At 41.1% G+C, this 21,849-nt stretch overlaps 3 protein-coding genes across 8 annotated transcripts in view; 1 reads left to right on the top strand and 2 right to left on the bottom strand.

Annotated features, from left to right (window-relative positions):
* Pmca (plasma membrane calcium-transporting ATPase 3) overlaps positions 1-15,297 on the top strand; it is a 58,547-nt gene extending 43,250 nt beyond the window's left edge. For 3 of the 6 annotated variants that reach the window (XR_013259137.1, XR_013259133.1, XM_077420401.1), the window contains one exon: positions 4,270-4,409. Coding sequence is in view for 4 of the 6 variants with exons in the window: in XM_077420401.1 (XP_077276527.1) it covers positions 4,270-4,279 (10 nt within the window). In the remaining 2 variants the exon portion in view is untranslated. Of the gene's footprint in view, positions 1-4,269 lie in introns of all 6 variants that reach the window. The other 3 variants (XM_077420396.1, XM_077420395.1, XM_077420394.1) reach the window with 1 other exon arrangement.
* Positions 15,298-15,303: 6 nt separating this feature from the next.
* Positions 15,304-18,148, bottom strand: Rrp42 (exosome complex component Rrp42). Its single transcript, XM_077420402.1, has 6 exons — positions 17,949-18,148; positions 16,990-17,189; positions 16,753-16,918; positions 16,483-16,677; positions 16,126-16,281; positions 15,304-16,031 (listed from the first exon to the last, which is right to left on the bottom strand). Exons 1-6 carry the CDS (start codon positions 18,003-18,005, stop codon positions 15,927-15,929), a joined length of 879 nt encoding a protein of 292 aa, XP_077276528.1. The 5' UTR covers positions 18,006-18,148; the 3' UTR covers positions 15,304-15,926.
* A 288-nt stretch (positions 18,149-18,436) lies between these two features.
* Positions 18,437-19,839, bottom strand: Nd-b17 (NADH dehydrogenase (ubiquinone) B17 subunit). Its single transcript, XM_077420151.1, has 4 exons — positions 19,643-19,839; positions 18,972-19,233; positions 18,794-18,895; positions 18,437-18,701 (listed from the first exon to the last, which is right to left on the bottom strand). The coding sequence occupies exons 1-4, from the start codon at positions 19,648-19,650 to the stop codon at positions 18,564-18,566; spliced, it is 510 nt and encodes a 169-aa protein (XP_077276277.1). The 5' UTR covers positions 19,651-19,839; the 3' UTR covers positions 18,437-18,563.
* Positions 19,840-21,849: the final 2,010 nt, after the last annotated feature.

Genomic DNA, 21,849 nt, shown 5'->3' with positions numbered 1-21,849 from the left:
TAATTGCTGTGATGCTCGATATTTTCCTCGCGCTGCTTGCCGTAGCTCCTTTCTGCTCTGTGATGATTCTGCCTGGTCTGCTATGTACATATACTCTCTCTGTCTTTCTCTCTCACGTACACGTATATGAAAACGTTGATGAAGAACCGCCATACAGAGTGCATCCTGTTTCTTTCTGGCGTCACGGATGTATGTTGCCAGGATTAGTTAACGGAGGAAACGCGCGTGTCTCTCGGTGACCACGTGCGCTTATATATCACGTGGTCCTCGAGATAGGAAATGACCGCCGCGGGATGGACCGTCGAACGGTGAGTCGTGCCCCTCGTTGCGCTTGCGAGTAGAGATTCGGAATCCTAGCAAGAAGATAGAGGTCTTATCGGATAACAGATACGAGTCCCCGACAGAGAGACGAGACACGTTCCATCAGAGTCTGGCAGCGCATTCCACTGCGTCGCTTAGGACACACGCTTAGAACGGGGCGTATTCTCGATTAATTCGCGACATTAGCGTTTATCGCCGAAAATAAATGTGCGTACATGCATAGGGTGGAGCTAAGAGGTAAGAGCTTTTATTCGATCTTCTGCGTTTTGCATCATTCACTCGTCGGCGTGTCACCGTTAAATTTGCGTCCTAAACCATCCTAATAATGATTCCCCACGATGTGTTTGTCTGACCAGCTTACGAGCTTTTCACTGTCGCGGTGAAGAATTGTCCGCGCGCGTTGCATTCGTGCAAGTAAAAAAAGCCGCGTGTCGGTCACAGTAGGAAGAATCGTCGCTATAATATGGTCAGCCGTTTGCAGTAAAAAGTGAAATGGTTTAAAGATGACCGCAGTAGAAAAATATCGCGATTGTCAGCCGCGTCCGCGTATAGTAGAAAATTTTTATACATAATAAAATGTGACCGCATAGAAAAAGCAACACTGATCAACCATTGGTCGCGAGATAAATTATTGGTTCGGTTTTTTTTTATATCATTCCGTTGAATAAAGATCTCAATGTTACATTTGTTCGAGGAAAGATGCATTTTGCGACATTGAAAATTCAGCTCGTCGAGATTGACTTGACTGCCCATGCTACTAAAAATTTTTTAAGACACTTTTAAATATAAATTTTATATAAATATACAAAAACTTGTTACGCAGACGTATTAAATTTGTTTAATACGCAAGAATAATGATTGGATCCCTCGATTCAAGGACTTTCCGGCTTTACTGAAGAAGTGAACATAACGTGCTTTCCCTACCTCTATGTGTCGCATTGCTTAATTAAGTGGAAGTCCAGACTCTACTCTTGTTGGCTCTCCACTTCTCTCGCTTTCTTTGTCTTACTGTCTCTCTCTCTCTCTCTCTCTCTCTCTCTCTCTCTCTCTCTCTCTCTCTCTCTCTCTCTCTCTCTCTCTCTCTCTCTCTCTCTCTCTCTCTTTCTCTATCTGTCTATCTGTTCTGTCTTTATCTTGACGTTTTTCTATCTTTCCTCTTCTCTTTCTCCCCTTTCTCTCAATCGTTAAGGCTTCTCCGAAGCTGCGAGAGAAACAGAAGACGCACTCTGTATGACCGCACAAAAATTGTCGCGCATTGATCCGTCCCGCGTTCTTCGGCGCTATGACCAGCCTCGGCGACGACTTTCTCGAAGTAATTTCCGTTATATCTCGATGATAATTGGTGAATACGTAAAAAAGCAATCGGTTAAAATTTATCGTGCATGAATATCAATTTCTTCGAAGGCAATTTGAAGTTGACGATTGTAAAGATTTTTGGCGCTGTTACAGCATTTAATTTTTCGTTTCTCTCAATATAGCTGCGCGTTTGCGCCACAAATTTTTGCACGAAAATGTTTGCTACGTGACCGTAAACTTCGAGGAAAATCGATTCTTCGAACGCTGGGAATCCGTCGCCGGATTGCGCGACGTGGATCGCACACGCGACGCTTCTCGATCGCCGTGATGGACTGTAAATTATTATGGCCGCGCATGTGACCAGCCGCGTAAATTCAGCTTGGCGATCTGTCGCGTATTCGCATTATATATATTATCGCATTATAGAAAAGGGCGCAATCGTTTTTCTTTTTTTTTTCTGTCTTTCTTTTCCTTTCTCACTCGTCTCGAACTCGAGTGCTGGCAGCAGCTTCCGCAGTTTCTCAAGCCGTCGGCAACACGCAGAAAATAGATTGCCGAGAGTCGAGTGTGAATATATCCTTTTTTTTTCCGTCGAACTTTTTTTTTTTTTAGTCTCTCTGAGATGACTATAGTGTCGATGGATGCATGCGGTGTTGCGCGGCAAGTTGCAAGCACAGTTGCAGAGCGGCGACGTCGGTACACACGGTGCATCTCTTTGCAGGCCGCATTCGTTCATCCGAATTGCGAGGTACTCGAGTAAAAGCGGAACGATCAGCGAACGTTCCCAGACAGCACACAATATCCTATGGATGTCCATATTATGTCCAGAATGCCTATGGACGTTATATGAATATTTATAAGATATTGGTGCTATCGGGGGTTACTCGGGACGAGTCTGCAAAAGTGGTAATCGGCAATAGGAATGTATTCCTCGACGAGTTCAAGGTCGATTTCTCCTTGGTGAAAATTTCAACGATTGATTTAATCGATCAACGAAGTGCCGTAAACTAATTGAAGTAAATTCTTTTGAACGTCCTCTTACCTGGTGTGTATTGTTTAAAAAAAATATTGCAAGGGCACTTGGCTTTTCTCGATCGTCGAGTAATTAGTGCAGTTGACGCACGATGGACCGAAAGATTTCCAAATTTAATTACTCGACAATCGCTTTGAAATTCTCGCTAAGAACGGATCGACCATCATTGATTCCCACATTTGCGAAGCTCCACAGGATGTCTTGAGTTATCAAAATTGAAGCTAGGAGAGTGATATATACAGTGTCTCGCAGACTTAACATTTTGCGGACGGGGATCGATATTTTATATATTATAAATCTCTAAATGAGAGAGAAACGGGAATCGAGTCGCACGTGCGTTATTACGCTGGGCGGTAAGCCGCTACCGATACCGGTAAGGTGCTCTTTGTTTTATTTTTATTATAGTTATATTTTTTTACGGGACATTTGTGTAAGCGCATAAAAATAGCAATAGCGAGCTTAATCTCGCGTTTAACGGAAAAGACACGCCCGTCCTCAATATGTTAAGTTAATCTTAAGCGCCTTTCACACACGATCGGAGAATCACGAGGGGGAATATCGGTTTCTCCTCCCCTTCTCTCTCACTCTCTTGAAGTAAGTATGCCGAAAATCGCTAAGATCCTCACGAACACGCAGCCCTTACGAACCTCACTCTCTCCTATCAGCCATACCGACGCAGCTGCTCCGAACTTTGTGTTCTAACAATGCCTTGTTCCGCAGGGCGATTCCAAAAAAACCCCGCTAGTTCTGTAATATCTTGTGCCAATCGCTGCTTTCTGTCTTGTTTCTACGTATTTACGTATCTTAAATGGCGGGATGCAAAGCGAATGGGGGTCTCATGGTGAATCGGGTAAAATAGCAAAAGAAAGCAAAAAAAAAAAAGAAAAGAAAAACGCTGATTGGACTAAATCTGATCTGAATAAGAATTCAACAAACTGGAAAGTTAATTAGTGCGGACTGAATTAACTTAAAGGTGAGTCCGGTAAGCGAATTTTTCATTCCAGACGCGATTCATTCTCCGATTCCATGCCCCCGCCATTGCTATAAATATAAATATCTGTATAGGATCTCCCAAGACTGGCGCGTTATCCTTTAACGGAAGCCACCTCGACGTGCTTGGAGTCGACTTTTCTCTCTCTAAAACTCTAAGAGATAATTGAACGATAGCGAAAACTTAATAATTTCAGACAGGAGCTGATCTCGTGATCAAAATATCAAAATTCTCGGGGAAAGAATGTCGACTCCAAAGTGATAAGAGGACACATTCGGGTAAGACGTAAGGGCGACAGTCTTGCGGACGGTTCTCATCTTATATACGTATCCATTGTGCATATATGTGCGCAAACACCCACGCACACACATATGCGCGCACATATATACACAGTGTGTGTGTCGCGGCGTTATGAATCTCGCCTGAACGTTTTCTCTCTATCTTCGAGTGCGTGTGTCGGCAGCCTGCAACTTGCTGTTGCGTGTGCCTGTCATTCATCATCATCATCATCGGCGACCGCCGCCGCCGTCGCCGTCGTTGTCGCCGTCGCCGGCGGTGCCGATCGTCCCCCTCCCCCTCCCCCATGAGACCAGACTGATCCGACCGGTACCGGCTTTCCAATTTGCAGATTCGCGTAGTGAACGCATTTCGGCAGGGCCTAGATACGCGCTACGGCGAGCACAGCAGCACCACCCTGGCGGAGGTACTGAGGAAGCAGTCGTCCCTGAGCAAACGACTCTCGCAGACGAGCAGCATCGAGTACGCCGACAACATACCGGACGAGCTCACCATACCGGAGATTGACGTCGACAAGCTCTCGAGTCACAGTCACACCGAGACTGCCGTTTAGAGACGACGCCGCCGCGTCGTCAGTAGCGACGCCTACTACCACTACGAGTACGCCGACGACGATGACGACGACGTCTTCGCCACCCTCCCGCGTCCGTCGTCTCCCCGTGGCCGTCGATCGCTCGCAAAGAGAGCAGGGAGCTCACAGAACGAGGGGGGAGGGACCGAGAGAAAGAGTGTAGGAGAGAGAGGAGGTACGGGGAGAGAGGAGGAACGCAGTGGAGGGTCCATTCACGGTTGATAACGGGAAACGGGGGGAGGGGTCGGCATCGTGGTTGAGAGGAATCGGGGGTCACCCCTTTCTTCTTTTCTCGCGACGAGGACGACCGCTCCGACGCGCCCCGAAGCCGTTCCGGGGGACCGACCGGTCGTCGCTGCCGGATCCGCCGAGATCCGCGCGAGAGACATCAATTATAAATATTACCCCAAAGTAACGCACCACTGCCTCTCCCATACGCGGTTCAGTTGTTACATACGCCTCTCTTACGTTTCCTCACCGTACCACCTTGCGTCTCTTTTTTTTCTCTCCTATCGCATGTGTGTATGTGTATGTGTGTGTGTGTGTGTGTGTGCGCGCGCGCGGGGGTGTTTGTTGCGTGTGTATGTGCGTGTATGTTCGTGGAATCCTTTCTTTCTTTGACGCACCGCTGTGTGGAAGAAGCGCGACGACGGCCGCACGAAGGGAGACGCGGAAGGGAAGGAAAAGAGAGGAGAAAAGAGGAATATAGAGGTGGTTGAAAGAGGGGGAGAGAAAGAGAGAGAGAGAGAGAGAGAGAGAGAGAGAGAGGGAGGAAAAGAGAAAAAGAGAAAGATTCGAGGTCGAGTTTTGAAGATATGTAGATATGTAAGATACAGTTGGTACCCTTAAGTTGGTACGAAATTCGTTCTTGACTCTTCTTCTTTTTTATCTTCATCTCTTCGTTGCTTCTACCTCCAACTTCTTGGTTCTCTCTTTCTTCTTCTTTCCCGTCGCGTGAAATTTTTCTCTCTCTCTTGTTCTCGCTCTTTTCCTTGCGTTTTATATCTATCTGTTCCTCTTGTTCTCTTTTTCTCTCCCTTTCTTGCTTTTTTCTCGTATTAATATATTGTTATTTCTCAGATGATTACCATCTATCTCTCTCTCTCTCTCTCTCTCTGTCTCTCTCTTTCTCTCTCTTTCTCTCTCTTTCCTTCCCACCCAGAGAGAGATCTCTCTCCTTTTCTCCTCTTTCCCTCCCTTTCGCGACTTTTTCTCTTTCCCTTTGTCGCTCTCCCGATCTCTCTCTTACGCGCGACTTAAGGATGATCTAGTCACTAGTTTGTATTATTCTAATACTTCCGTGAATATACTTTGCACTGGGGGTGCCTTACCGAGAGAAGAGAGTTTGAGGAAGGAGGACAAAAGCGAGGAAAAAAAACGGGTGTGTGTAAATGCAATTTGTTTTCTATAGCGTTACCGTTGCGATAAACGAGAAGAAGAGAAAGAAACGATCCTGCGGGGAGGAAAGGGGGAAGGGTAAAGGAATATTATCGCGAAGTCGCACCGATTCTTCTTCTTTGCCGAAAGATTGCAGATCACGGAATCGATCGCCACAACATTGCCATTATTACGCTTAAATCGATACGAAGATCCTGATAGTAAAGGCGTAATCACACACGGGGGGAAGGGAGAGAAAGATCGAGGGACGACGGTCGCGCGGAAACCGGGCAAGATGGGGAAGGCAAGCACGCGGAATGTGCGATAATACTTACGATCGCATTTTTAAGGACCGACGAACTGTTTCAATCGCTTCAATCGCTGAGGGACCTAAAGCGACCTAAACGAGAGCGGGGTAGTTCCACTCCGTCTCTCCCGGGTACGTTGGAAAAAGAAGGGGTGGGGGAAAGAAAAAAAAATAGCGAGAAAAACCAAGATTTTCGTTCATCCTGTGACTACGATGTTATTCTCAGGACCTATCGATTCCGTGTACGAAGCGCGTAAATATACATATATACACACATAAAGAGAGATATATTATATATAAATATAATTATAAATATCATTATCACACAAGAGGGGATATAGTTCGTATCTCGCGATTGCGACGAAACGTGTTTCTTCACGGCCGCACGAGAACAAAAGAAGAAGGGGGAAAAAGAAGGGATGGCAGGAGGGGGGAAAAGGGGTTGTAGAATTCCGCGATCACTCGATTACCGCGCGATTAATAATCGAGAATCGCCGTCGCCCACCGGACCCCGATGTAAAAAACGTTGGCAATATGGGTTATTATTATACTTCGTCGTGTAAGTTTTACGTTTTTAAGTGCAAGACCGCTGCCAAATAATAGAAAATAGCGTGTAACGTGTGTACGAAGTTACATCTCCATGAAGTCAGTAGCCGTATTTTGTAGTTCTAGCTTATCGTTCATTTCTCAAGCGCTCTTTCGCGAGAGAGAAAAAGAGAGACAAAGAAAGAGAGAGAGATATAGAGGAGGGGGGAGACAAAAAAGAAAAAGAAAGGGAAAGAGGAAAAGAGAGGGAACAGACCAGAGAAAGATAGAAAAATGACAAGAAGCAGGAGCACACAAAAGTACGTTAAGCGAAAAGGGAAAGGAAAGAAAAATAAAAACGTTTTCGAGTCTTCGAAGTACCTAAGTCGAATTATTACGCCGTCATCGGTTATATTACGAGAATTAACGATGAAAAAGATAAAAAAAAGAGTATAAGTAAAGGCAGAGTTCTCTTTAGGTCCGTAAAATATATATACACATATACAATAGGACTTCTCTCTCTCGTTTGAAAAAGGCTTTAAGAGGCCTATTTATTGCACCTTATTCTAGTCTTAAGCACTCTATATGCCTTACACTGCCAAATAATAAAGACGCGTATTGTTACATATACCTTTGTGTTACACACACGCGCACGAACACAGACATACACACACACACACACACACACACACACACACACACACACACACACACACACACACACACACACACACACACACACACACACATATGCATACACATACAAACGTGCACCATCGCTGTTCGTCCTTGCCATCGTCGTGGCCGTCACGACGCCGTCTCGTCGCGCTCGTCCTCGTCTAACACACCTGCCGTCGCGACATTCTCGCCGCCTCGTACTTCGACCTTTGCGAATTCCTTTCGGATCACAATTTAGGCCCGCGTCGTTTTACCTCCCTTTACTTTCGCGCTTAAGACATGCACAAGATGAACGAGTTTTACGCTAATTAATTTCGCGCGAGGAGATCTCGATCAAGCGAATCCCCGAGAAGAAGCGCTAAACTTGAACGACCGTATACCTCTACAATTCGCGAAATTCCTATCACGACGCTTGGTTCTCCAGGCGAGAAGGTTTATTCAAATCTGACGAGTAAAGAGACGTATGGAGATGTCTGAAAGACATACAAAAAAGACCGACGCGAAAGGCTCAAGATTTCTTTCGGAGTTCTCGTCTTTAACGAAGTCAAGTTATAAAACAATTTTGTGCGACACCGCGGGTTCACTGCGGGTTTAATATGCACACAGATTGGTCGATCGTCCCTGATCCGATTTCGTTTATTCAATTTCTTTCTGGTACAGAAATAAATATCGCGAGTGAGGATTCGAAAAGAAGAAAAGGAACAAACGACGTGTTTGATTATGACTCGAGATCAAATCCTCGATATATACATACATATACAAATGACATATAATTATACACACACGTAGACACATCTATCTTTGCACATATACACACACACATACATTTCCCATTTTTCGCGATCGCGTCATTTTGCCATTGTCAACCTCCGTTTCCGTTTCCTTGTTCGCTCATTATCAGCCGAGAGTCGCGTAAGTCATCCCATCCCTTATTAACTGAGATGAGCATCGAGAATATTTTTATGCGCCATTAACGCGTTTCTTATATTGTATCTATGTACTTAAAGAAAAAACGCATTTCTCTCGCGCAGTGTATTAAAAAATAATAATAATAAAAAGTATCGCGTAGCTGTACCTCCGACGATTATGTCTTAACGCGGTTTAACTAACGAAGACAAACGACTTACGCTGCGATAGCTGGAGGGTCGTTTCACGGGACGATCCCGATTGGGAGAGAATATACGGGATATATGTTTATCCGGGATCCTCGACTTTAATTTTAACGACAGCGAGTTCTTCGACGGACTCACAGTCCTTTCGCCTTTCGGGAAAGAATCGTCATATTTCTCTATATTTTTCTTTTAAACAACTCGATTATTAAACCTTGAATGAAATAAAATCTACTCGAAATTAATTAAAAAATAATATTTCGTTGTGGGTTATTAATTGCGACAATTTTTAGCAGCAATTTCTCAATCGTTTTTTTCTTCATTCGATTGGTATAACAAGTTCGAGTTATAGTTTTTTAGTGAAACAGGAGAAATAATCCTCGGTTCCGCGATATTTCGGTTGAGAAAGGATTCACTGTGGATTATAGGAGATCGAGAAATCCGTCGTTAAAGTTAAAGCTCAAGATCGAGGCTTCCCTGCGAGTCGCACAGCTAGCACGACGCGAGAAACCGGTGTCGACCAGATTGTTTCGCATCGCCAGAATTTACATTCTTGTCCGTGTGTGTCGATATATTACATAATAAGGATTTATTTGTAAGCGAATATAATTCTCTCACCGTTTCCGAGCCTTGTAAATCCGCCAGAGCTGCTGGAAAGTTCTAAGATCAGCGTGCTTTCGCTTCTTCACCTTCTTCTCACTTTCGTAGGCTTTCGGGCAGGAAAAGGAAATAAAGGATAACAAAAAAAAAATAAACCGTCGATGTATCCGTTGTCGTTCGAGACGACCGATATCGATACTCAAATCGGCTCCGCCGGCCGTCGTCCGCACGCGCGTTTTTTTTTCCTCAATTATTATAGGCGATATTGTTAATTAGAATAATAGAAACGCGAGTGCGGATCGCGGATGAACCCTGGTTTGCTTTAATTCTCGGGCCCGGTTGCATCCAACTCTCGCGTGCGTGATCATCACTCTTTATAATGCGTTCTCCCCCTTCAGAAAAAAAAGAAAGAAATATTAACGAGGAGAAGGGCAATCGAGAATGCAATTAATATTGCACTGTCTCATCCGGACATAACGCGGTTTCTCTTGTATTTCCACCCTTGATTTGAAACGACAGACGAAATGGGAGACAAACGAGATCGAGATGCAACCGGGCGACTCAGTGGTGCAACGTCGAGCGATGCACTCGCGGCTCGCGGCCGTTCGCCGTTCGGCCGACTCGAAATCCTCGAATTCAACGTCCGCGGAGATTCGGCATCGTGCGACGCGATATTAACCCGCTGGCGGTTCGCCTCCACCGCGAGAGAACGGGTGTTCTTCATAGTTCCACTTCCGGTTTGCAGCGGAGATTGTTGCGAAGATCACCGGCTGGCGCCGGCGGTTCGTTAATTGTGCTGCGGTTGTTGCGTAACAAATGGTCCCCTACGTGTGCGTGTGTGTGTACATCTCTTCCGAGCTGCGTTTCTCGAACAATTAATCGTTCGTTAAAAAGATATATATATAAAAAAAGAAATGTTCCTTTCTTCTCGCTCGCTCGAATAAAAACTCTGGATTCTCTGTAAATAGCGATTAAGTATATATAAAAACAAAATAGTACGCTTCCTTAGAAAGTATAGTTATATATATCGAGCACGCGATTTGGATTTTCGAAGGAGCCAACGGGTTAATATCGCGTGCCACGATCCGCGAAATAAATCTCATGGATAATTCTCTCAGGATCTTGTTAACGCACGCGTTTCGCGGTTGGTTTTTTCTCTTTTTTTTTTTTTGTAATTGATGCGACGCTCACCTCTCTCAGACGGTAGCGTGAACGATTCGCAAGAATCCTTGCCGGAAATGAGAGGAGACGTCCGGATTCCTCGCGGCGTCGGGAATGTCTTTCTCTCTCTATCTCTCACATTTCACGCTACCGTGTCTCACGTACGAAGGAAAGTATAAGAAGGATCGACTTTCGAGAAATTCGCCGCGTCAAGCGTCACATGTTGTACAGTAATCGCACGCATTATCAGCTACGATCTAATTCATTGTCGTTGTAAGTCATTTACCTCTGCGTCGGTGTTTAATCGTCCGATATACGGTAAATGCGCGCGCGGATTAAATTATCGGCTACCTGTAAGGGTAAATAGGAGGAGTTGAAATGCTTTCGATAACAATGTATCTCAATAAACGTTGATGATCGTTTTACAGACATTGAACATATATTTCTTCCGTACTAGGACACACTTATCGAGATCACTGTCGCGTTCAATCGGTTTACTCGGCGGGTCCGGGTATCCTCAATAAAACGACATGGGTAATCAGTTGTGCCGAATTGAATTGATCGCGCTGAAGGGGGCAAGAACCGCGCGCGTACTTACGCATTTACTTACCTCGTTTTCGCATTTTTCAATTCGCGGCCGAAGGGTCGGCGCGAGACTGGCGAAGCTAACGAGAAGCGGAATGGGAATCGCGAGATTAATCCGAGCAGCGCACTCGGAACAGCCGTCTCGCATACAACCGATTTCTTTTTTCTTTTTCTTTTCCTCCAAATGTATGTACCTCGACATTTGGCGCGTATCATGTACGATATATATCACATCCGTGCCTATATATGTATAATATATGTACAGATGCAGGTATATTCGCACCTACCGCTATACTTAAAGCGGCTTTGAGCTCGAGGCGGTACTCGAGATCATTTCAGTTCCGGTCGCCGGTTGCATGTTTAATCAGGGCGGAAAGAAAACGCGAGTATGCGAAGAGAGGCTGTAAGGGAGCTTGTTTAGATGAGCGACAGGAGAAAAGAGAAGCGAGATATTTGTGCTTATGTGATGGACAGGTGCAGTAAACGGATATGCCCGCTGTGCGATTACTGAGAATTTGTTTGTAGCTCTCGGGGATCTCTGTTGTTATCTAATTTTACGGGGTACGACGAGGGATCGTCTCGTGTCGCCGATCGTAAAATTACTTAATTAATTAAAGTAAGCAGCGAGTAACACACAACATTATTTATTGCGGTTAAAGTGTGGTGAATTTTAGGGAAGTTATGCTATTACGTTTCGCCGAGTGCAAGATAAGAGTTAATAATAAAGAGGAGGAGAGAGGAGAAAAAAAAACAGAAAAAAAGGAGGATTTGTTTCTCACGTGCAATCAATTAACCGAGTGTGAGAGAGCGACACTTATATATATAATAATCACATGGACATTAAAATTATAAAATAGCGGTAATGAGTGTGGGAAGAATTAAACTGGATTTTGAACTTGCGAAAAAGTCTAATTAAACGTTAAATAAATAAAGTACACGATTATTCACAGCTGTCGAACGAGAGTGTGAATCGATTATCTTTTTTTTTTCTTTATTTTTTTTTTTAGTTCGTTCACCGCTACCGCTTTCGATCTGCACTTTTTCGAATAGTCGTTTTTTTCCATCCATCGCCATCCGTCGTTTTACTTTCGCATTAGACGCGCGCACAAGAAATTGAGATATAGTTTTCAATGCACCGATTTTTCAGTCATCGTTCAGATTCCATGATCTACGCGCGAAGAAGATACACGAGAAGTATATCTCGAACGAAGATTAGGTCCAGACGTTGCTGGACACAATTTAGCAAATTATATATACATATACATACATATACACATATATATGTATATATGTGTATATATGTATATATATGTGTGTATAAGTAATTATAAATAAAAATATAGGTATACATATGAATGCGAATATAAATATGAACATATGAATATATAAATATAAATACGAATATACATACATGAACACATAAATATATAAATACAAAGACAAATGCAAATATAAATAATATAAATACAATTATCAATATAAATTATAGTTATAAATACATATACAATTATCTTATAAATATAAAAAGTCGTCCCGTTGTAATTAATGCAGTGAAATATTTCGCGTTAAATGATCGGGATACATTTTTTTTCCTCCATATATATATATATATAGTATCGTTATCGAAGCACATAAAATACAAAGCATGCTGTATTTCGCTTAATGTAGGAAATATTTTACAGCATTCATTAAAATGGGTTACTCTGTATCTATAGGATATCTTAGAAGCCACGTACCCCTCGTCTGAAACCTCGTTATCTCGAAATCGTTAATCACGCAATTGTGTGTCGTCGAAAATTAAAGAATTTTGGCGAATTAGGCTTCGAGAATGTACATACCTTAATAATATACATAAATCGTGTTGCTCGGCCCAACGTTTGGTGAATTTTAACAGAGAGATAATTTATTTAGAAGCCCAGTCGCGCCAAAATTATTTAATGCTGCAAATCAAAAAGAGATCAAAGTTCGTCAACTTGAAAAATCCGACTGCATTTTAATGTCATCGAGTGCGCATCTCTTCCGAGGCACCCAATAGGCCAATATATATATATATATATATGAATATATATATATGAATATATATATATATATATATGTATATATATTCACATGTAATGCGCGCGGAGTAACACGTAAATAACGTAGCTTTAATAACGTACTTAAGAAACCGATAAACTGATTTTCGAGATTATGCTTAAATATTGCCTCCTCTCGGAGGTACATGCAATTACTCTCATATTGATAATTTCATAATAATCATTGATAAATTGCGATTTATAGAATAGCGATTGACCTTCGCGAAGCGACCGATGCTTCAAAAAAGATTCGACTATCTTACTTTCCCGGCGATTATCCCGCTTTTTAAATCGCGAATGCGATCGTGTTCCAATTTTTCTAATCCGACAAAGTACCTTCGTTCCGCCTGGAATCAGCGTGTTAATGACACAACGTGTGTTAACGTCTCGACGATAGTAATCCGCGAGTTCACTTATTGTTAGCGTAGCTTAAGGTTTAGTTTGTTATTAGAAATGAGGGGCGAAATAGTGTTCCACACGCTATCGATCCTTATTTGTTACTTATTAAATAAGCTTCGACGGTAGACAATGTGAAAATGTAACAGAAACGACGAGGGGATGCCGAGAGACAAACTTCCACAGATGCATATATACATGTGCGTAAATGCATGGCCTCGTAAGTGGTCCTTCTCCGTTGTAGATCTCCGATCAAAACAAAATCTAACGCGCAAGCCGCGATTTTGGATGCGTAAGCGACGTATTTGAGTCACTTTTTATTTGCGAAAGCACGCGAACAATATTTCAAGACGATATTACTGCTCAAGTAAAAAAATATCCATTTTATGAATTATTTTAAATTATTTTTATTGATTCAACATATATTTGTTGGATATTTCTGTTTTATTGTTATTCTATTATTTTAAATTAAATTTTTTATTCCTATATCTAATTTAATATCTACCTGCGAATAAACTTGATGTATAGCTTATTCATTGTAGATTGAAAATTGAGCATTCTCTCGCGAAGCCGACTTTCACTCTCTAAAAACTCAAGATCTTGTTCATAAAAACTGTGACTGTCGTTTCATAATTTATACTTATATGTTAATCAGAGTTTCCGACTTAAATGCGCCGCGCGATGCAATGACGAATGCGTTCATCATCAACGTTATTTTACACGCAAAAGTAATTTCGCGTCGATGGCCATGCAAAAATGCGATCTTCGATCCTCGTCACGTTCAATTGTTTTCAATTTACGAACGAGAGTTAGAGAGAAAGAAAAAGAGAGAGAGAGAGAGAGAGAGAGAGAGAGAGAGAGAGAATGTGTGTGTGAAAGGGAGGTTCCTACATGTCGCTTGACGATGTCACCGCTGTTAAAATCGGACGTCCGATTTTCTCGGAAGCAACAATGATATTAAATATATATATATACGTTGACGAACTTGTAACTACACACACGATTATACACACTAGAGAACGATTCTATTATCTTGTAAGAATTACTTATGCTAGGACCTCTGTACAAACTATTAACAAATCCGTAAGAGGAAGAAAAAAAACGCTGCGTATAAGAACAGAAATATTTATAAGAAACTAAAAGAAAAGATATCTTTCACTACTTTTCAGCACTACTTTCAACATAATCATTGTAATAGCCACTCTATTTAAAGATCGTTAAAAAAAAAGAGAGAAGAAATGAAACAACGGATTTCGTTATCACAGTTCGAGCTTCGTGCGAATTTTCCCGCTTCCCTGCCTATTATATAACGAACTGACTTCATGGAGGATATTTACTTATACGACCGTAAGAATATCCTACTGTAAAACACACACAAAGGAATGCTATTGAAATAATCGCGTCAGAAATTATTTTTCTCAATGTTAATTCTTGTGGACGAGAAGGCATTAAGGCCGTGGCACATAGAAAAATTTAAGCAGTAAAACTCAAGCAGTAAGCAAATCAGCCAATCACAATTAAAAACTTAAGGCACGGCCCTAAGCGGTAGCGAATCCATACCGTTGATTTCTTACTGCTTAAGTTTTACCGCTTAAGTTTTTCTATGTGCCAAGGCCCTTACTTTCTGGACATTCGCTGGTCAAGCCGATTTCATCGCGCGCACGCGTCATTTATCGACTTTGATTGTCGAGCACTCAATTATCCGCCTGTCGAAATATAATCAAAGCAAGCGGATGATGTTTAGGATCAAAGAACGAATTGTCGAACACGTCCCGGGCGCGACGCGAGTTTTTCATATATAAAAAAAAAACTTTAAAAAAATAAGAAAACGCCATACAGAGTCGGTAAATGAGCGCTGTTAAACTTCAGAGTCCGAAATTATCGAAGTTTTAAGAGATTTTTATGTACTTGCCCGAATTAGAAGACGGGACAATTATTATTGAATTAAAAAATAATAGTATATAGTTGAAATCTATACACATGTCTCTAGTATCATTTATTTGACTGATTCATTGCTCTACCATTACACTTATACACATATCTTTCACAACGCCTCATAAGAATTTTTTTTCAAAGTCCGTAATAATTTCCAAATTATGCTTTGCAAAGTTACACACACACACACACACAAATACACACATACATACACAATTAATTACTGATTGTTACACTGTAGTAAAAAGTATGCTCTTGCAGCTTTATATGTAGAATTTTGCAAGTATGAAAAACACTCTACACGAATTTAGAAAAATTTCACGCAATTTTAGCATTCGTACTAATACCTAAATCTTTTCAAAGAAATGTAGCGTGTAGTACACATGTGTATCTCTGGAAGACAACCAGCAGGTTAATGTCTTTCTTCTTAAACTATTCCAACTGTGGTGGTCAGATGGACGCGAACCCGAGTCCTCGCAGTTATGAGTTTGGCATCTTTGCCGCTAGACCACACTGCCCCCTCCCCTTAAAAATAACACAGTTGCATCGTAACATTAGAAATTATAAATAACGAGAAACACTGCGCAACTTAACAAGTCCACAATTAAGAATCTAAAAAATATATATTTGTATCTTCTGAAGTCCATGACAACGTCCACGCGCGCGTTATTATCTAAGAAAGCCAAATATAGGTTTCGTTTGGCCGAGCTTATTTTCCTCCTCCAATCCTTTCATAAGTGTTTCGTTTAGCTTGAGGCCGATATCCTTTCCAACCTGTAAAATCGAAAATCCAGATTCAAAGGCAAATCCTGAATAGTTCGCCTTCAATTACAGCGTGTAATAATCAATATACAGATACTGTTATCACCTGCAACATCTTAATCAAGGTACTAGGCAGCAAGCTACCGTATCCCAGCTTGACCACGGATGTCACCTTGCCATTCGGCATCACGGACATGAGGATACTAGCCGCACTGCAGGATTCTTCTTCCAACGTTGGATCTATCACGAAATTGTCTCCAATCTGTTAGAGGAAAGGTTTTTTTTCAGCCAATTAACATTTTTGTTAATTAAACGTTGAATCTTAATTGCCGAAAATGTACAAAGTAATTAATAAAAAGTTACAAAAATAAGAAAAAATCGTATCTTTTTTTATAGAAAACATAATCTACTACCATATATCAACTCATTTATTTTACAATAATGATTAAAGATTATTGCATACTTTGCATACTGTTACTACCAACGGATAATTCGTAACATCCAGCTTGATACAGTCGTAAGGATCGTCCGACACCTGAATATCCGGCTCGCCACCGTCGAGCATTGCTGCGATCACCCTCGGAATTTCAGTATTGTACAACGCCGCCTTCACCGCAGCACCCACAACGTCGAATAGATTTCCGCCGCATTGAAGGATCTGGAAAGGTGAAGGAGCAATGAAGCAGACTTCTGAGCGCGGTCGTATCCAGTCGTATCGTCCGATAGTACTTACCAAGATGTCCACGTACATTTTCCAACACTTCTTATGAGGTATTATACACAGCTGTTTCAAATCGAAGGCATCTGGCGTCTGATAAGCCATGGAAAGGACGTTACTTATCTCGGTCGCCAAATCGTCCCCGCCTTTGCCTTCGAATGCCGGTGTAGCGTTAGCGGAGCTGGAAAAGACGATCGAAAGTAAATCACTCAACGTTAATCGAGAGAATCCGAGCCTAAGACGCATACGTACCAGTCTACGAAAAAGTCTAATTTGCCCTCGTTTGGTCTTTCGGCATACGGCGTGTCGATCTCCAGTTTCACGCCGACCAATACATCCGTGATGTTGCCTATGCGTAATCTCGCTGATCCGTGCGCGTGCTTCATCAACCTGGTTTCGATCTCAATAGAACGATACTGATACCTGGATCGACCGTCGTTTCTTAAGTCAAGCTGAAATTAACAAATCAATTGTTACAATGTATAAGATACTCAATAAGTAAAATGTTAGCAATATGCTGGTAGATTCGAGCAGAACAGATTGACATAAACTACATTAAGCTTATATTCTGCCAGAAACCATTTATCATTTTGTAATCATTTAACCCTTTCGAGACTCCAGATACACATATATATCATATATATGTACCATCAAGTTTAAATTCAGGACTAAGGTTTAAAACAAAAATAAAAAACTTTTAATTTTTATTTTGTAAATATCCTTTTTATACATGTCTAATGGTTCATATAAGTACGAAAAAATAATAATGCACACATAAAATACTGTGCATATAAAAACACAAAAAAGTTTCCCACCGTGTTGAAAGGGTTAAATCATACATTCCATGTCAATGATTACTAAATGACAGATTCCAATTGGTTCTCGCAACCAATCTGTCATTCTTTTAATATATTCTGTTACACTTCTGTTATCATTCTACTGATAAAATTTGTAGCAGACACAAAATCTATTATCGAGATTCGATTAACCGGGTATAGAAACAAGCTAATAGAAAAATATTTTTTGAACATAAATTTTTATTTATAATAATCTCTGAAGTTGCCTAAAATGCAACAATTAATAAATCGGAGGTGATTATTGTAGTGTTCAAAAAATAAATACTGACGAGTACGGAAGCGTGCACGTCGGATCGTCGGAAACAATTAACACGTGCACGCTACGCACGCGTTGTTGTTGACGGATATACTCACGTCGACTCCATGCATAATAAACGTCTTCTCGCCCAAACTCAAGGGAGTCTCGGCCATCTCGTAGAAACTGACTTTCTCGATATAACGTCTATTCTAACTCGGAAACACGATCATGAATGTGGAGTACTTGTTATGTTTACACTGCTGTAACAGGGCAACGTAACCTCACTTTTAGGGAAACTCGCATCTCGCATCAGCGTGAGTCGACTCTCGCTATCGCAGCGACAACGAGCGACCGCGTTTGGTCCGTTTTTCACAGGGCGACTTCGACCAAACTCTAATTAACTCGATCGGCAGAATTGCTCACAGCAAAATTTCGAATTATATAATTCGTTGTGCTCAACTAAATATTTTTTTTCTCTACGCAGAAAATCAATAATTCTATTCGTATTAATAAAATGATATCAATCGATGACAAATTAATCGCGGATTTAACTTAATGAAAAAATACCTGAGGGATATAGGACGTTAATTATCAATTACAAGGATTATAATATAAGGACAATTTATTACTAATGACATTTTTTAACACAACATCGTGTTTCTCATTTCAGTGACATTTAACGATGTAAATTAAATAATAACTATACAAGGAAGATATCGCGTTTTTGAGATTTATATAGGGGACTTGTCGAAATCGTTTACGTAGAATTGTTTGCCCTCCGTTTTGTACAAGGCATTCAGGTCCTTGTTGTCAGGATACATTTTTTGTCTCGACACCGTGATCTTCCATCCACCGTTCCTCGTCCAGTTCTGAAGGAAGCCAAATAATACGTATAAAATATATGACGCGTTAATACTAAAAGCGGGGCGTTCAGTACGTTGAGAAATAGATTTTTGCATACCATTCTGTTGTACTTGAGATGATAATAGATACAATAGATCGCAAAGGTACCCATTGCCATTTTGGTCAGAGTGTGCCGCAGCACGTACGCTGATGTTTTACCCTACAAGAGCGAGAAATGTTAAACTATTTGTATCACAAACGCATGTGTTGCCAAGCTGACTCTTTCTTGTTATTACAATAAACGGTTCCAACATGTTCTGGACTTTGTTCATGGGTGCCATGTAGAAACGCCTGATCGGATTGTACATATGTTCGTAGTAGCCCTTGGGCATCACCGGCTCTTCGGGCGCGAGTTTCTGAGCGTCCAACCACTTCTTCCTCCACGCCCGCTCCTCGTCCGTCATTCCCAGCATCCGCTCCCTTTCGCGTCCCACACGACGCACTATGGACATGGGCCTGTCCCCATCCATGGCCTTGGTGTCCGGGATCTCTGGTACTCTAAAAAGCCAATCACGACAAATTATGACAAATTAACAATAATAATTATGTAAAGCTATTGTTAATCTAGGTAGGGTAACTAAACATTATTCAAATGTTGTTTCTTCGACCTTTCTACAAACATGAAAAGATTGAGCGAAGACAGCCGAGTGAAATGTTGGTCCCACGACTTTGGATAACGAAAGGAATTTATGCAAACAAGTGAAATAAGATACGGCTTGCTTTTTATCATAACAAATTTTTCCGCGACTGCGGAGAAAATCTGACGCTTCAATATTACTTTAAAGTTACAGTGCATGAAAAACTGACGTACGTCAACATCAAAGTTTTGCCTCACGCATTGTTGACCTATCATATGATTAATATATATTGGAGTATAGGATTTGATGAATATAATAGAATAACGTACCGCGCCATGATTTTTCTGACGATTACGTGGGTTCCAAGATCTTATAAACACCGATTATTGCCGATTATCAAAACCGACAGTGAGGTTAGCTCCGCTTACGTGTTGCATAACATAGCACATAGCACTAGACGACTAGCCTGCCTGCAGTCTGTATTATCCTGGGCTGGGTTGCGTTCCAAAATTCACTCTAGTTAACTAAAATGCTACAGTGCACGTGACGTAAACTATAGATTTTAGTTACCCAGAGTGAATTTTGGAACGCAACCCTGTAACACAATGGGTGCGTTCAGCCGATACTCTGCTAGCCTAGCAATCGTGAGCAGTCGCTCGTTTTCACTCGTTTCCTCTCCTTTTAATCCATTGGGTCAAAGGAAAGGAAACGAGCGAAAACGAGCGACTGCTCACGATTGCTAGGCTAGCGAAGTATCGGCTGAACGCACCCATAAAATGAGAGAGATAGAGCGCATGTGCGGCCAATCTCTGTCTCTCTTCGATTCTTTCTCTTTTTCTTTCTTCTTTCCCTTTTTCTTTTCTCTCTCTCTTTTTTCTGTTTCTGGCGACTGACGAGGCAATGTTAAAATTAATAATAAAGCTATTTTTTGAAATTTATCAATATCCGTCGTCTGTCGGCATCTGAAACTTTCTCTTTCTCGTTAATTGGCTATCGTTTTACAACAACATTCTAAAACTTTTTATGGTCTAATTCCATTCGAGAGAACATGCCTTACATTTAAAAGATACACATAGTTAACGCGAAGCTATTTTTCAAAATTCAATTATCGTCGCTTATTGTCGCTTGTCGGCATTTGAAGTCTCCCCTTTCGCGTTGGCTACAGTTTTGCGACAACATCCTAAAACTTTTTATGGAGTAATTTGCTTCGAGAGAACATGCCTCGCATTAAAGAACACATAACAATGTTGAAATAAACGTATTTCTCGAGATTCGTACAGTCGTACAGTATTGTTTGTCGCATTCTCTCATTTCGGAGCTTCGACTCACCGAACGCCGAGCGACGGCATATTCGATACTAAAAGTACCTCTTCTCGTTCGCTAGCATTATGCAACAGCATTCTAAGATATTCTTTGTCTATAATTTTATTTGAAAGAGCATTTTTTATCTAAAGAAGATATATCAATGTAAATATAACGGCACTTTTTAACAATTGTTTAATTCCGTACGCTGATGATTTAAGAGAAACTCCGTTATATTCTCGCCAATTATATTCCGAATCCGGATTGATTTTTTTCGGAACAGCAAGATATAACTTACATTACTTTGATAAAAAATTTCCAATTATTTAATAGAAATTAACAAGCTCATGAAACAATTAGCGTTGTGTCAACGTATAATTTCTGAGACTCGTTTTAGTATCGGGCGATGGCATTCGTATATAGCTCCTTTTTCTCGTTGCTTATAGCATTATGCAAAGGCATTTTATAACTCTGTATCGTTTAATCTTGTTCGAGAGAGCATTCTTTGCATTAAAGGATACATAAAAATGATAAGATGAATGTATTTCTCGAGATTTGTTTAAGTGTCATCGTTTGTCACATTTCGAGGCTCCGATTTTTTCACCGAGCGAACAGCCACGGCATTCGTAGCTCCTTTCTCTCATCGTTGCCTCTAGCATTATGCAAAGGCATTTAATAACTCTTTATCGTCTAATCTTGTTCGAGAGAGCATGCCTCACATTAAAGGATACATAACAATTATAAGATAAATGTATTTCTCGAGATTTGTTTTGTGTCGTTTGTAACATTTCGGACCGTCTACCTTCCCACCGAGCGCGAGCGTCGGCATTCGTAGCTCCTTTTTCTCGTCGGCTAGCATTATGTAACAACATTCTAAAACTCTTTATCGTCTAATATATTGTTCGAGAGAGTATATGCTTTGCATTAAAGGACACATAACGATATTAAAATAAACGTATATCTCGAGATATTAACATTATGATATACGTGTTCTTCTCAAATAATATATGTTGCGCGCACAATCTGCTTTCTATCTTCAAATTGTTATAGGATTATATTTAACCTAATCAACTTTTATTTGTAATATCAAAGCTTGATCGTTCTAACCATGCTTGCACGCGTACGTAACACTCTACGCACTAAATATGTGTAAAGGATATGCATTGTGCAGCCATTCTGAGAAAAGGAAATAAATTAATTGATATGTATTAATAATATACTTACATTCTTGCCT

This window comes from Temnothorax americanus, unplaced genomic scaffold (assembly GCF_048541705.1).
Source record: "Temnothorax americanus isolate GAGA-0224 unplaced genomic scaffold, ASM4854170v1 Scaffold6, whole genome shotgun sequence".
Classification (NCBI taxonomy): Eukaryota; Metazoa; Arthropoda; class Insecta; order Hymenoptera; family Formicidae; genus Temnothorax; species Temnothorax americanus.
Note: the sequence above shows the minus strand (reverse complement) of the source record. Positions and strands in the feature narration are given on the sequence as shown.